The sequence below is a fragment of the Gasterosteus aculeatus genome, chromosome 17, assembly GCF_964276395.1.
Source record: "Gasterosteus aculeatus chromosome 17, fGasAcu3.hap1.1, whole genome shotgun sequence".
In the NCBI taxonomy this organism is placed as follows: domain Eukaryota; kingdom Metazoa; phylum Chordata; class Actinopteri; order Perciformes; family Gasterosteidae; genus Gasterosteus; species Gasterosteus aculeatus.
The window spans coordinates 10,312,747-10,328,703 of NC_135705.1; the positions used below are offsets into that span (position 1 = coordinate 10,312,747).

The 15,957-nt window shown below is 41.5% G+C and overlaps 2 protein-coding genes across 2 annotated transcripts; both read right to left on the reverse strand.

Moving 5' to 3' along the window:
* Window positions 1–726: 726 nt before the first annotated feature.
* On the reverse strand, window positions 727–4,560 carry arpc4 (actin related protein 2/3 complex, subunit 4). Its single transcript, XM_040204985.2, has 6 exons — window positions 4,234–4,560; window positions 2,811–2,929; window positions 2,574–2,685; window positions 2,386–2,481; window positions 2,013–2,183; window positions 727–1,834 (listed from the first exon to the last, which is right to left on the reverse strand). The coding sequence occupies exons 1-6, from the start codon at window positions 4,234–4,236 to the stop codon at window positions 1,829–1,831; spliced, it is 507 nt and encodes a 168-aa protein (XP_040060919.1). The 5' UTR covers window positions 4,237–4,560; the 3' UTR covers window positions 727–1,828.
* A 156-nt stretch (window positions 4,561–4,716) lies between these two features.
* LOC120835775 (ras-related protein rab7) lies at window positions 4,717–15,505 on the reverse strand. Its single transcript, XM_040204984.2, has 6 exons — window positions 14,833–15,505; window positions 10,471–10,533; window positions 9,296–9,422; window positions 8,898–9,116; window positions 6,262–6,390; window positions 4,717–6,127 (listed from the first exon to the last, which is right to left on the reverse strand). The coding sequence occupies exons 2-6, from the start codon at window positions 10,521–10,523 to the stop codon at window positions 6,032–6,034; spliced, it is 624 nt and encodes a 207-aa protein (XP_040060918.1). The 5' UTR covers window positions 10,524–10,533; window positions 14,833–15,505; the 3' UTR covers window positions 4,717–6,031.
* Window positions 15,506–15,957: the final 452 nt, after the last annotated feature.

Here is a 15,957-nt window from a genome sequence, read left to right on the forward strand (position 1 = left end):
AATGCAGCAGCTCGACTGGTCTTCAACCTTCCGAAATTCTCCCACACTACTCCACTCCTCCGCTCTCTTCACTGGCTACCGGTGGCTGCCCGCATCCAGTTCAAAACATTGGTGCTCACGTACCATGCTGTGAATGGATCGGGTCCAGCTTACATCCAGGACATGGTCAAACCCTACACCCCAACCCGCACTCTCCGCTCTGCATCTGCAAAACTACTCGTCCCTCCCTCACTGAGAGCAAAACACTCGACTAGGTCTCGACTCTTCGCTGTCCTTGCGCCGAAATGGTGGAACGAGCTCTCTGAAGACACCAGGATCGCAGAAAGCCTTCACATCTTCCGCCGCAAACTAAAGACACACCTCTTCAGACTCTACCTCGACTAAAGACTAACAAATTGTAGCACTTAAATTGTACTTGTAACGTCACTCATCTATAGCAAATTGTAAATTGGCTTATTTGAGGAAATTGCACTTTCTTGTTTCTTGTTCTCCTGAGTTTGTACCCTATGGTTGAATGCACTTATTGTACGTCGCTTTGGATAAAAGCGTCAGCTAAATGACATGTAATGTAATGTAATGTAATAACTAAATCCAGGGTTTACTGCTCCATCAGAGTGCATTTTTATGCAGACTTTGGTCACGTAAATGACCCACTATTCATGGCAACGTGACCTCAAACACAAGGTAACAGGTGGAAACATGGAGAAACAGGATGGCAGACGGGTGTTCTCTCTGTTCAAATTTTATTCTTTATGGAGTTGTCTGAAAAAAAAAAGTCAATCGACAATTTTAAATCCTCTTATTTTGTGAGTAAATCAGAGTAAAAAGTTAAAATAAACACAGTTGTCGTGGTAACGTGATATGTTGAAGCAAAGTGCTGTCCTAATTATGTCCACGCCAGTTTCAAGCCCTTGAGATCTCTGACATGCAGCAATCTGCAGGTGACGTCAGTAATTGTCTGAGGATTCAGGTTCCGATGAAGTAACGCGGAACGCTCGAGAGTGAAGTAACACGTGTTAACATTTAATGTTAGCATCATGTCCAAAATGAGTCAATAAAAAGTCGTTTGAAATTAAAATAAAAACAGTCACACTATCATTTACAACATTCTATCAATGGAAGCATAGAACAGGATGTCGAGGATATGAAGCAAGAGAACACGTCAAAAAAGTCAAAATATATTAGATGTCATAAAAGGATATCGTATAGTATCTGAGAAAGAACATCATGAAAAAAGTCTTCAGCTGTGAAAATCTCAATACATCTTTAACGTTTGTGGTAGAGAGCAAGTTGCTGTTGATGCTTCATGACGTAAAAAACTCACAGTACAAAGAATGATGCTTTTTATTTATATTCACCTTCAGCAAGTATATTTATTTGAATTATTATTATAGGGTTTTTTCTGTGGACTTTTGTACTGGTACAAGAAACATGCCACCAATTGATTGCCCTCGTTGTTAAAGGTTGGTCATAACAAAACATTGATAAATTAAATTAATTTTCATATAATATATATATTTTTAAAAAATCTTACCCTGTGCTCATGAATATTGATATGAATAGCTGTTTAAAGGTCAGGCTCAGACTTCTAAACGCAGAAATGAACATCTTATGAATATGAATTATGTACAAAATCCATATTTTTGAGCAAAAGGTGTTAAAGTTTAAAGGGTAAAAGCCAATTTGCCAGTACATCTCTACTGCCTCCCTTTTGTTTCTCAACTTCTCATGGTTGATGAGATCTCCTCCTTTCTGCTTTGCGATGTGAAAGCTCCACAGTGATAGCAAAGTTTTTGGAAAAGAAATGTATTCCGTTGTTTTCTCGCTTTCAGAACTGCAAGAGTAAAAGAAAAAACAATAACATATCCCTAAAAACAGCACAATGTATAAATAAATCCAAGCACTTGCATTCAAAACACGGACGCTGAAGTAAAAATAATGCAAAGACTGAACCACTTGTGCATGAGGCTGCATCCCTGCCGGCATTGAAAGACTGAAAAAGTACAACTTACATTTTTGAGGAACTCCTCTGCGACAATACGAGCCCTGGCGTTGACGGACAGCTTCATTTCACTGATCTCCTTGTCAATTTCCTCCATGAAATGAATGACATAGTCAACCAGTTTGTGTTTGTACATCTGCTCCGTGTGAAAGTTGGTGATGAGAAAACTGATGTCGTAGCCCTGCGAAATGAAGATTAAGAAATTACAGCAATAACTTATGCAAAGGTTCCCTTAACATTTTAGGTGAAAAAAATATATATGGTGAAAAAAATATATATGTTCCCACATTTCCTCCTACACGGCTCCGTTGAGCAGTTTTCCATAATTGAATAAGAATGTGTGGGGATTCTGTTAATGTGACACACTTTCAACGTGCACTTACGTCCACAGGTTTCCTCCTCAGGATGAAGAAGTTCTCTGCTCTCATCATCATGAAACGCATGAATTTATGGCACAGAATCTTCTCAATCTCATCTGCCTGCAGCAGAATATTTAAAATTGGTCAGGATTAGAGATATAGTTCTAATCCGTACATCCATCATCTGGAACGCCAAATGCTCAACGACCGACCTGCTTGACAGCGATGCTGACTCTGACAGAGTTGATGGAGCCCTCAATCAGGACTTTCTCCTTGTCATTTCGGCTGATGACCACAGGCTGGAGGAGCAACTCTTTACTACTTCTGGAAGTGAGAGAAACACACACAATCCCCTTCGTTCACACTACTACGAGTCCACTGGCGGCTGAAGCTGGATCGCAGATTTCATGCACTGCTGGCTGTTGTTCACCGCTCCAAAGTCGACTCACCGCACTTCCACCTCTGGCTTGTTGTGTCTCTCCACCACTTGCGAGGAGAAGTTCTCCAGGCAGAGGGCGGCCTGCAAGGTCGCACGAACCGCATTGAGGTATGGGCGCAAAGTAGCCGTCTGAGGAGCAGAGCGAGAAAGTGTATGAGAAACGTCTGGATCTACAGGAAGAAGTACGTTTGCTGCAAACATATTGGAATTCCTGTAAAAAAACAGGCTCAAACACTTCACCTGATCACAGAATAGAGTATCAGGACATTGGCGTTCTCACGGTGGTTCACTTGACCCAACCAGGAACCATCTCAACTCCTCGGTGCACGAAAAAGTGAATTCTACTATCAACGGGGAACACTGATCACGAAGAGGAAATCCTGAGGCTTGGATACTAAGTGATATATTTTACCTACATGTACAATACAAGTTGGCCCAACTTAAAAAAAATATTCTGTCTGTTGTATTTATAAAATGTTATAGCCACTTAAACACGATCAACAATATCAATTAAATGTCATGGCTACCAGTCTCATTTTTACCATGCAGCCAGGTTTAAGAAAATTGGACTCGGATTAATGTGGTAATATGTAACAATATTGTCTGTCCTGGCAGCAGAAGAACGCGTGTGTGCACAAAAGTCTGTGTATGTTTGCATGCTGGTCTGTTCTTTGGTATTTTAAAAGGATCAACTTGTGTGCCGTGTACATGTAGGCTACAGAATGCAGACTATTGATGGACTTGCATATGCAGTTATGTTGCAGCCTTATTCCAAAATTAATTAAATCATTTTATTCCCATAAAATTCTACACTTGAGTGAAAAAAAACTTGATCAAAATTGGTTCAAATTAAAAATAAAGAACGGAAATATAACGTGTTGGAAGAAGGCGGTAAAATAACAAAATGTAGAAAAAGCGAAGCCCGGTTAATCCTGCACTGCGCGTGCGTGTGCACATGCATGTTGTATATTTATTTATGGAAGTGTTGTGTCTACAGACCGACTAGTGTTTTATCTTGTATCCCTCTCGTGTGATGAATGATTTCAGCTCCTTCTCCAAACACAGTTGAAAGGTTGTTTCTGACAGCTGCGGACCCGGTTTGTCACCCGATGTGGGTCCACAATCAGCATCTTTCTACGTGACATGCCGACGTGGTATAATCACACACGTCGTTATAATAATCATGTTCATTGCCATCTGAATAAACAACGGAAAAGGAGAATACATATTCTAATACATCGCATGGGCTTGAAAACAGAGCAGCTAACGCGAGCCTGCTAGCTAACGGTCTGCTAAGCTAACGCCAGCTAGCTGAAAGGAGCCCCGCGGCTTCCTGCTCGGACGGGCCGTAATGCGGACTGGACTTCTTCTCGACACGGTCAGATGTATCAACTGTGTTACGTTACATTGCGTGTAATTAACGTTACTCTTACCATTGCTCTGTGTGAGGAGACGCGGCTGAAGGCGGAAGTAGCTGCACTTGTAGTTCAGTTGTTTTTTTTGCGTGAAAATACCGGAACTCAGTTCTGCCTCGGAGGGGTTTTCTGGTGACGAGGTTTTAGACGAGAAACATCGGCATTTCAACGTTTTAAAAATGTAACATTTAATTTAGGTGAATCAGCATTTCATGTTATGAAAAGGTCTTCTTTGATACGCTGACGAAAAAGGCGTAAAAAAAACCCCGGCATTTAGTCCATATTGTGCACTTTTGTTTAGTGCCTTGACGGAAGTCTCTCAAGTAACTCCGATAAAGTCGTGATGGGGAAATTCTGGATTATTAGTAACATCAGACTACGTGATCGCCAAATGTGTGCAGAGAGGAATAATGAAATGAAGGGATTGTCCATATATGCAAGTGGATTCTTTATATTGCAAGAGACAAACAAACATTGAGACACGTAATCGTACATCATTGATATATTCAAGAGTTTTATTATTTGACATCCCAATTTTCCTTGACAACATTGTTGGCATTGCAGTGATTCGTTTCCAATAAAGAGAAGGAGTAATACCAGGGCAAAACGTTGGAACTTTTCTTTAAACGGAAGAGAACTCATCCATTTAAATTTAATCCATCTGCCATTAACCATCTATACACCGGAATGCACAATCCGTTAAAAATATGAAGTACTTAGCCAACCTGAGCTACAAGCAGAGAGAACAGCAATGACAGAGACGGGACAGGAGACGGGTGTATGCGGCGTTGGTGACACGTATTGTAATTCCAAAGCGTTAAAAGATGTCTGAACAACATAAGACATACAGCGGGAATAGTAGCATACAAGTAATGTTACATAAAAGGCAAATATTAATATATCGAGGAATGAATCCATGTTTTAGGGTTGTGACTGCATTATCAGCTTTTACTTAATGTCTACGCATCTGCAGTGTGAAGCAGTTATAAAGCCACTAACACACCAACTGGAAGGGAAAAGGCAGAACGTTGCGATAGTGTTAAACTGATTCTCTGGGAACATGTTTGACAGGGAAAACAAGTGAGGTCGTATCATTTGAAGCTTACCGAAGCGCATGTGTGGCAGACGTTGCCCAAAATCAGTAATCCCTCAATATTATTTTAAAAAGGCAAAAACATAAAAAGAAAGTGCAAAAAAACAGGTTTGTGTTTCAGGCTTGAGAAATAACAACATTATTGTTAATAATGTTGATTATACATATATATATATTAATTAGCTGATCTATTAACTTTAAAAAAAGATCAACGCAATCATGTTTTGACTGATTGGCAATAGAAATAGAAAGCGAAAAGAAAAAGAGAATAAGATACTTGGGATGCTGACGTTAGCCAACATCATCTCACATTACAGAGCTGCAGCCAGTCGATCTAGAGTTTCCAATTGCCCTCTTTGAACATGGCTCCATCTTGCCCCCTCAGTGTGAGAGCAAAGTCAGAGAAACGGGGGGGGCTCACTAGCAAGTCAGGGACTCGGTAGGTCAGAAGGGGTGTCATTCTTCTCTTGTGGGATCTTTGGGCACTGGATTTATCAGCAAGTGTGCGTGTGTATTAATATGTGTACTGTGTGTGTGTGTGTGTGTAGTAGTAGTACATCCATGTGCAGCGTACTGCGTGAGGGTTTGTGTCGATGGAATAAACAGTGGCGTGACGGAGGAAGACCAGTAGGGAGGTCTTCTCCCTGGGAGCGAGGTGCAGGTGATGTAACCAGTGACAGAGCGTTTCAGACAGCCAAGAGAGAAGATGGTCCAAGTTGTCCCTCAGCAGCTGCAGCTTTCTGCTGAAGGTTTAGCTCTGTCATTCCTATCCAGTTTTATAGGCTCCGGGAATTCATTGTACAACTCCACCTCTGTCTCCTGAAAGGCAGCCAGAGAAAGACCATCACGACGGGGGTAAATGTAACTGACGTGCTCATCAAGGCTGCATTTTAAAATCATTCATGATGATGTGCAAATAACAAAGCACACATTTGTCATCTCAAGCTACCCACCTGTTTAAGGGCGTTGCGTGCAATTGTCTGGAATGCCTGTTCTACATTTATGGCTTCTTTGGCGCTGGTCTCAAAGTAGGGGATGTTGTTCTTACTCTGACACCAAGCCTGAGCCCTTTTGGTGGTTACCTGGGTGCACAAAGAGGAGAAGAGATTCAGAAATACAGTGAGCTGGAATGTACAAGGATGAGTTCATGGTTGTGAAAAAAAAAAAAAAAGTCGGAGATGTAAAACCTTGCCGACACGTCAACGCTCTATATGTCTGTGTGACTTCTTAGTTTGCGCGCTCCTCGGATCCATACTTTCTGGATGGATTGTTTTGGACAATTTGTTTGATGGCATCTCTTAAACCCCTCTTCCAGAACTCTGCAACCTTTGCGCCCTCCCACCCCACATACAAAGATGGGTCCATTACATTTTGAGTGCATGAGATGCAGTTTGGCGATATTAAAGCTTTCAGTTCATGCATTGTGCGAGGAGCAACATGTGTTCTGTGAATCCAATCGGCTTGATGGCTAAAGTCCCTGGAAGATAGTTGCATGTTGTGCCACAATAGGTTACAAAATGGACCGCAGCTCTTCGGCCAACGGCCTGCCTTCCACAGCGGCTCAATAGATGAGGGCTGGCAGGAGGCGATGCGACATGTAATATTCTGTTGAGACCCGTCCACCAGGGGAAGTATAGAACCATCTGAAATGTGTGTGTGTGTGTGTGGAGAAATGTTATGTTCCAAAACACGCCAGAAGTGCACATCGTGCAGATTAAAATGTTTATGGATGTCTTGAATGGACGGGAGTGTGTGTAGCCATTTACTACTCCTTTGAGGGAATGAAATTGGTTGCCTACTCGATTCAAGGCTATAAAAGCATTTGGAGTGAAGACTCCAGTGAGGCAAACTATTGAGTTTTTTGGCTAGAGAAGTCAGAAACAATGAGTAGAATTTCACCATTTACAGGCGAAACTCAAAAAATTAGAATATCGTGCAAAAGTTAATTTATTTCAGTAATTCAACTTAAAAGGTGAAACTAATATTTTATATAGACTCATTACATGCAAAGTGAGATATTTAACGCCTTTGTTTGATATTATTTTGATGATTATGGTTGACAGCTTATGAAAATCCCAAATTCAAAATCTCAGAAAATTAGAATATTACACTCAATATCACGAAATCAATAAAAAAAGGATTTTAAATACAGAAATGTCAGCCCTCTGAAAAGTATAATAATGCAAATGTACTCATTACTTGGTTTGGGCCCCTTTTGCATTAATTACTGCCTCAATGCGGCGAGGAATGGATACTATCAGCTTGTGGCTGACCAAGATGCTTTAATAGCGGCCTTCAGCTCTTCTGCATTGTTTGGTCTCATGTCTCTCATCTTTCTCTTGGCAGTGCCCCATAGATTCTCTATGGGGTTCAGGTCAGGCAAGTTTGCTGGCCAATCAAGCACAGTAATACCATGGTCAGTGAACCAGGTTTTGGTACTTTTGGCAGTGTGGGCAAGTCCTGCTGGAAAAGATTTTGAATTTGGGGTTTTCATAAACTGTAAGCCACAATCAGTAAAATGATATCAAATAAAGGCTTGAAATATCTTACTTTGCATGTAATTAGTCTAGTCTATATACTATATTAGTTTCACCTTTTAAGTTGAATTACTGAAATAAATGAACTTTTGCACGATATTCTAGTTTTTCGAGTTTCATCTGTAGATTCTGGGAGCCGTGTAAAGCAGTGGTCCCCAACCAACGGGCCGCGGACCGGTACCGGGCCGCACCACAGAAAGCTTATATATTTTTTTCTTCTGAAAAATGTTTTATTTTGAAAATTGACCTAATTATGTGCGCTCGTCCCGCTGACATATTCCCCACGCGTTTTTCTTGTCCTTTTACCGTGCACGGCAGTTTCGCCGACCAGCGAACAGAGCGCGCAACTACTCCCCCCCCCCCCCGTCGGTCGTTCCGCCCGCAACGACTACTACACTCCTCCCGTCAGTCGTTCCGCCCGCAACAACTACTACACCCCCCCCCCCGTCGGACCTTCTCGACCGGTCCACGAAATATTGTCTGACATGAAAACAGTCCGTGAGGTAAAAAAGGTTGGGGACCACTGGTGTAAAGGACCCGCTGTTCCATTTGACTGAAGGTACAGCTAATACTCCTTTTTGTCATTCTGAGAAATAAGATTTTCCCTGTGGTCTCATGGTGAAGGTCAAAAGTTGAATTAAGCTCTGAAATGGGTTCCTGCAAACTCAGCCTATATCGCAAACGGAAATACATTTTTTGTGTATCTGAGAAATTGCATTTATGAAAATCAACCGGATGGAGGAGCGGAACGACGCATTGAAAAAAAAAAAAATCCATAACAAGCTCCCAAGAACAACGAGCGAGCACTTTGCCAAGTTCACCGCTCGCTCACACACTACCAATACGCTGTTATTAAGGCAACCCGGAGAGAGGGTGATACATGGATCTTTACTAACTACATCGGTAGTTGTAAGTTCATGTGCCTTGAACTTTACCAACAAGAATTCATTTGCTGAAGATAAAAAGGGACAGCTGTGTATTCATTAAATAATCAAGTATGTGATCATTAAAAGACTTCCAACATCATGTAGCCGCTGTCGACCAATACCAACCTGTCTGTTCTCCAAGTCAATCTTGTTGCCGAGCACCACGAAGGGGAAGTTCTCCGGATCTCGAGGGCTCGCCTGGATCAGGAACTCATCCCTCCAGCTGTCGAGTGTCTTGAAGGTGTTGGGCGCAGTCACATCAAACACCAGCACACAGCAGTCTGCTCCGCGATAGAATGCTACGCCCAGAGACTGGAACCTCTCCTGGCCAGCCGTGTCCCAGATCTACACCACCACAAGGAGACAAAAGGTGTGGCAAATGGACGAGATCAAAAAAGCAGTTAAAACAAATATTAGAATCTGGGGAGGTAAAGAGAAATACTGATGCATCAGTCTAGTTAAAGGAGAGAACAAATAAAGGGGAATTCTCCAGGATGTAACCTTTGCAGCTGGAACTACTGTACCTGCATTGTAACGAGCCGGTCGTCCACCATCACCTCCTTGGTCAGGAAGTCCGCTCCTATTGTTGCTTTGTACTGGTTACTAAACTTCTTGTTCACATACTGGTTCATTAGGGAGGTCTTTCCCACACTACGAGTGGTAGACAAGACACAGCAAGATGACAGATGTTAGACCAAGGGCAAACATAGGTGAAAAAAGCTGGTACATATTTTGTATGAAATGCTCATTAATTGCAGATTATTAATTAAACCATGTGTTTATGTGGATGTAATTAACAGTGCATTTACAATATGTTATCGTTTCATGCATTTTAAGAGGATCGAATGGCCGTCATCCCAAATAAGTGGAGGTGCAACCATCACAGACAGAGAGATCTGATTGGCCGTGATGGAGCACTGATGTACTATATTCTGGGCTGAGCCCCACACTCATTGTTAACATTGACACAACATTGGTTGAGCCAAACGTCTTAGTACAGGTGCTAACATTTTTGCGCCGTGCGCTTTGGTGCCAAGATAAAACCTTTCAAGCTTTTTGATCAGGAATAAAGATACATTTCTTTTGAGTGCTGTGGAGTCTGAACCAGAAAATGGGGGTTGAAGGGGCCGTAGGGTAAGTTGAATATCTTTAAATATCTTGTAGTGAATTGTAGCTGCAGGGTTGGGATCTAATGTCAAAGATCCCTTCTAGAATCTCAGTTACAGCCATTTCAGAATACTGTGGCTTAATGTTCCGTTTTCATAGCCTGAGTAGCTGCGATAGTGTAAAATTATGCAACTTCCTGGCTTTTAGAAGAGCGCATATTTTAGTCTCCCGGCAATAATTTTGACTTGGCTATTGAGATTTCTTCTAGCCATGAAGAAACAGGAATCAGGTACCTACATCAGAAACATGTCAGACAAAAAGTCAATACAATGTCAGTAAAGCAATAGTTTCTGCAGATAAAAGGTTATAAAGTTTAGGTCTGTTCTGCTCGGGGTTGTACAGCAGAATATCACTTGCTGCTAGAAGGAACTAACACAAATCAGACAAGCCTCCAATTATATGAAACAAAAACAGGAATAGTGCTTTTGCATTTAGTGTTTTTTTTCCACCCAACTATTTTTAGAACAAACCAAACCGACATTTCATATCCTGAATTGCAAATTTTAACATGTAGAGTGTGACGGTGACTCACCCAGAATCTCCGAGGATGATGACTTTCAAAAGCACTTTCTTCCTGGATGTCATTTTTCCGCAGCTGCAAAAAGACAAAATATAAAAGGTTTAGTATTCAGACGATACTAAGCAATGCCGTCCGAGCGCCGCCATTGAGTCAAAACCAATATCCTATTGTTTGGACAATAAAATTTATAAAGTAAAAAGTGTTTCTATGCAGATCGTGTTTCGCCTGTGGACCAGTCGGGTCTGAATACCACACATTCCAGTCATGCGCTTTCTAAGCCGTTTGACAAATCACGAGGAAAACATCATTCTTTCTCTCTTGTGCACTGCAGGAAGTTCCCCTTTAGGCCACCGACTGCTTCCCTGTCCTACAAGGCCAAACCAGGTGGCTCATCCAGCAGTTGTGTGCCAATAACTTATTACTGTGTGTGTTGATCCCCCTATATTCAGATACAATTAAGTGATCAACATTTACATTGCAAATACAACACTATTAGGGGACACTTAATATTTATGTAGTACAAAATGTACTTTTGGTATACCCAAATGGAGCAACAATAAACTTTTGTCTGGTTATTCTGGTCAGTCAGTCACTGAGCTTAAACTGCAGTTCAGGATTAAGCAATCTGAGCTCTCTAATACAATGGTTTGAATAATTTCTTCCCGATGTCGTCTACATTATGAATTATGAATCACAGCCCTCTAGCTGGTGTGATTCACAGAGAAAGTGTCTGAATTGTAGCTGGGCGATGATTCATACAACCACTTTGCAAGAGATATATATATATATATATATATATATATATATAAATAAAATTATATATATATATAAAATTACTCCTTGATATTCTGTGAAAATAAAATCTTCTGTATCTGATCATATGACATGTGTCTATTATCTAGTGCCTCTTCCTGTTACTCATTTTGACTTCTACTTTAACAGACAAATGATTTATTTTTTCATGTAGTGAAGAACTCATAATACGAATGAACTGTGTGGCAGTTCAATTTAAAAAGACCGTTAAAACAATTGATCGCAGTTGTGTTCCCTCACAAAGTCATCCATCTATGATACATCAGTCAGTCTGAAAAGGTTATCACACCGCAACAGTGATTACATATTTTTGTCACAACTTATGGATAAAACGTGTTTTGCAAGGACACAGTGATCTTGACCTTTTCTGTCCATTTTCTATCAAAAAGAAAAAGTAAATGAATAACCTGCGAGCATGCGGGGGAAACCTTTGCAAGCACAAGAGGAGCCTCTCCTCTCTCTGAGAAGGGTTTTATCTTTGTTGGTTCCTGCCGGCAGAGACATTCTGACGGGAAAGCACTCACTAAAGTCGTTTACGTGCGTGGCTGTTGGAATTGGACACGCGCGTGTTGAGGTCATTTTTGCCCACGGATTTAGTCATTGATTTGCCTCCACAGCATCTTTGACTGAATGCATGAACTGTCAGTGAGGATGGCATCAGTAGCAGCTGTGATACCATACGGCGTTTCCTCATCTCATACTTACTATCATCTTAACTGTCACTTTGGCCGTAATAATACATGGTAGGTATTTACAGTATATAGAAAAGTATAAAAGCAGATGCATGTTAGTCTGATATTGTTTGCAATTAAAATATCTAACAATCCTGTCCCTGATTTGGGTGAATAAAAACGATTACTTGCATCATTTTTTTGGAAGTGGCGGGATGATAACCGGTTTAACAGAAAACAACCTCCAAACAGCTCTTCACGGAAGTAAACATCTGCCTGCACAAAGCTTCAAAGATGTTTCAGACATGCCAATCTGCCAGCTCACACACCTTTTCTAATCCATGCCCTTAAATGATGACTGATTAGGAAACTAAGCCTGTAAAACCAAAACACTAGAAACACAAGCGCTCCATCGGGAGCTGGAAACGAACAATCGCATACTTTCTGAAAGGAGCGTGCACAGCACTCCAGTGGCCACCAAACCGAAGCACAGAATGTGACCAGCGTGATAGGGACTCGTCGGCTAACAGAAGCATGAACACATCGCTACAGTTCGACATGGCAAAACTCAACGGAGGTCTTTAACCTTTGCCACACAGCAGGACATCAGACATCGATAGCCGAGTTCATGACATCAGCTCAGAGGTTCAAAAATTGGTTGGATGCTTCTTATCTTACTCAACAGTCGGTTATTCTGCACCAACACTCGGAGATTCCAATGATGCAACTCTCGAGACGAGTATTGGGAAAGAAACTGAATACACTTCATTGAAGATAAAAGGAAATACAACTGTGGAGGTATTTATACAATATCTGCAGGTCTGAGGAAATACCTGAAGATACGACCCAAAACAAAATAAAACCAACAATGTAATCCATTTTCCTAAAAGGACTCATGTCTTTGAAATATGCATGGAAATATGTTTGCCATCATTTTCTGTTAAGACATAGTTAAGACAGCAATGTGCTGTCTCACATTGCTTGCAAAAGCTTAAATCATTGTGCCAACATTTTTATTACGTGAGCTTGCAATAATCGTGCAAAAGGTTAGAGATTGATGCAGTCTGCAACAAAATATCTTATTTTGCTTTAGAGAATACTTTTTATTCGATTCACCTCTTTCTGGTAGTATTTCATTTCCTGTCAATTATACAATTATTGCAAATATGAGTTTAATGAATAACTGCCGTGCCCAAAAAATAAACCAAATACGAATAACTGTGGCAGAGAGTTGAACAATTGTTTCATTCTTTGCCAAAAAAACTGATAATTCAAATGATTTTTAAAGCCCAAAATTATTTTAGGTACGTCTTATCTATCCGTTGTTCACTGACAAACACACATCTATTTACATTATTTAAAGATGCAATAGGATTACTTTGCCAACATCTGCATGTCTCTAAAAAATTGGCATCACCAATAGTATTAAAAATAAAATGTTATTTTATGGAGACAAATTCCATTGAACACGCAGGTTAATATTAGCCTGTTTGTGGATTGTATGGACGAGCATGAGTCGATAACTCATATGTGTTGTGCTAAAGTCAAGACAGAAATTCTTCCCTCTCTGCCTGTAAATGACTGGCACGAGCAGCTGGAATTCACCGATCACTTGTGACATGTTTAATGCAGGAACGCCCACAAACACACCAAAAATAGATTTAGACTGCTTCAGGTGTTTCTCAATGTTCAAACTCATGTCTACGCATCTTGTCATTGTTATGTTTCCTGGTTGGCTACGCAACACATGAGCCCTGGTTACTGCCCATGTGATCAGCAGATGGTTCAGTGAACAAGGGTCAACTAAAAGATAAAATGCAAACATATCGATGGGATGGAAAACAATAAAGGAATCCATTACAAAGTATAGTGCGATCAAAACAAGGTCATGGTTCAACTAAATACTTTCGAAATTAGTTGTTTACCTTCAGTTACACAGTACAATTTTCACATTCTGTTATTCAGGATCGTATCAAAAAAGAAAAATATATATATGTTTCAATAAAATAAAAACCGCTTTCCCCTCGAGTCTCTGGATAAAGCTACACATTTAAATCCAGTACTCCTTACAGGGGAACAAGCGGGAAGGTTCACTGCGAAACAATTCCAGGCATTTTAAACATAAGAAGCCTGAATAACGATAAAATATGCAGAGGAATATGCTGTTTTAAAGAATCTAACAATTCAGGTAAAGGCATCAGATGAGTAAAGCTCAAATGAAGAAGGGATCCTAACTCAGGATACTACTCCATTATGGTTTGCAGTTGCAAAGTACTGAGATTAATCATTAAAAACGAGCGCACAGAGCAGTCGCAGGTCACAGTCATCATACATCTTTAGGTAATATGTAGAATTTCGAAATGGAAAGCATCATTTTACACGTAATCTCGGCTAGTTTTATAACGTTAGCTCCTAATAAAAGCCGGTTTATGGGCGTTGTAGGGATCATGTACCTGCGTGATCTGCAAAGGATCTACAAAGCAAGCTGACGCAGAGCCAAAGTCACGGGATATTTATGCCTGTTGACAGGAGTCAAGTCGATACTCGCAACCATTAAAGACACCTCGACATGACTGATCAACCGCACAGAAAAGTGCTGGTTTCACATCCCGATTCTGCAAACATTTGTCACGTTTAACGTTAGTTTGCGACCTAACGTAACGTTACACCCCGACCGACCCACGTCGTCTCCCCGGTTCTCCTGCCTCGTTTGAAGGCGACCCGGAGGAGCCAAAGCCGGGCCTTGTTTTTGTCAACCGGCTTCTCGTGAAGAAAACATAATTAAACAGCAGTTGGTCGTTAACGTCGGCGTTAAAAGGCCACTGGGTGACATGATGAGAGGTGCGACCTCACGGGTGAAGACAACGCGGCTGGCGTTCCCAGAACTTACCTTGGGCTTGATAACGGGAACCGACCGGGCTGCGAGCGGACTGGCTGTTGTTGTTCAGGTGCTGTTAGCCTTACTGGCTAACTGGGCTAACGAGGCGTTCCGTTAGTTAGCCTGCTAGCTAGCTCGCCGTCACTGAACTCGTTCGCTGGCGTTAATTCGGCAACGCCGCGTTTCAAATTGCAAAGAAAAAACAAAGGTGTTGTCCTCTGCGTGTACACCAACAACAACAACCGTGTCGCGAATTGACGAGACAGGTAATCGACCGCCGGTGGGTAAATGTTGCGCTTGGCTTCAAGGCGTAAGGTCTACCAGCGGGCTAAACATCGGCTACCGTCCAGCGTCTCTCTTCCCCTTTCACTTCCTCCTCCAAAACACCGCCTGCGCGCTGCGTCAGACGCAAACCACTGACGCAGCCCACTTCTGGTTTCAGTATCCAGCGTGGACTCAACTGTCTGCATCGCTGCAAGAGCAAAATGGCCCTTTTGGTGGATGGAGCACGTCCAGGCTCAGTTTAGGGGGGTGCCGTCATTATAGTTATGCATGTATTGCATCGTGGATATCCGGTTTAATCTCACATTTGGATTTAAATGTATCGGTGTTGCAGCTATTAATGAAACAAAAACAGATTAAAAAAAGGAAAAAGAGCTCAAGATCACAGCAGCACAGACTGTGATATTAAAACATGGCTCTACAAGTACCAATGCATGATGCACCTGCGTTCTAAATGCCCAGTTTTTTCCAAACCAAACATCCCCAGTTTGAAGCACAGTTTTCTTTAAAAGTTTTCTTAAAATGTGCGTTGAACCCAAACTGAGATGACCATCACACTTACACATGTGCACTCTGGCTAATCAGCAATCCACATGAACCCCTCACTCTGAGGAATCCCCACCGAGGTGCTGTAGACCAGGACCAGAAGAGGAAGGAGAGACATGATGGTTCTGTGTGGTTCAGTTAAGGAGGGAGAGATCTGAGGATCCGCCACTAGAGGACAGAATCAGCCTTGAAAGCCTGTGTGTCCACGAGTGTGTTTGATAAACTGTCTTAAAATGCTCGTCTTACTGATATGACGGAGAGGTTATGTCTGTTTTCTGTATACTTTAAAAGTATGACATCATTTGAAAT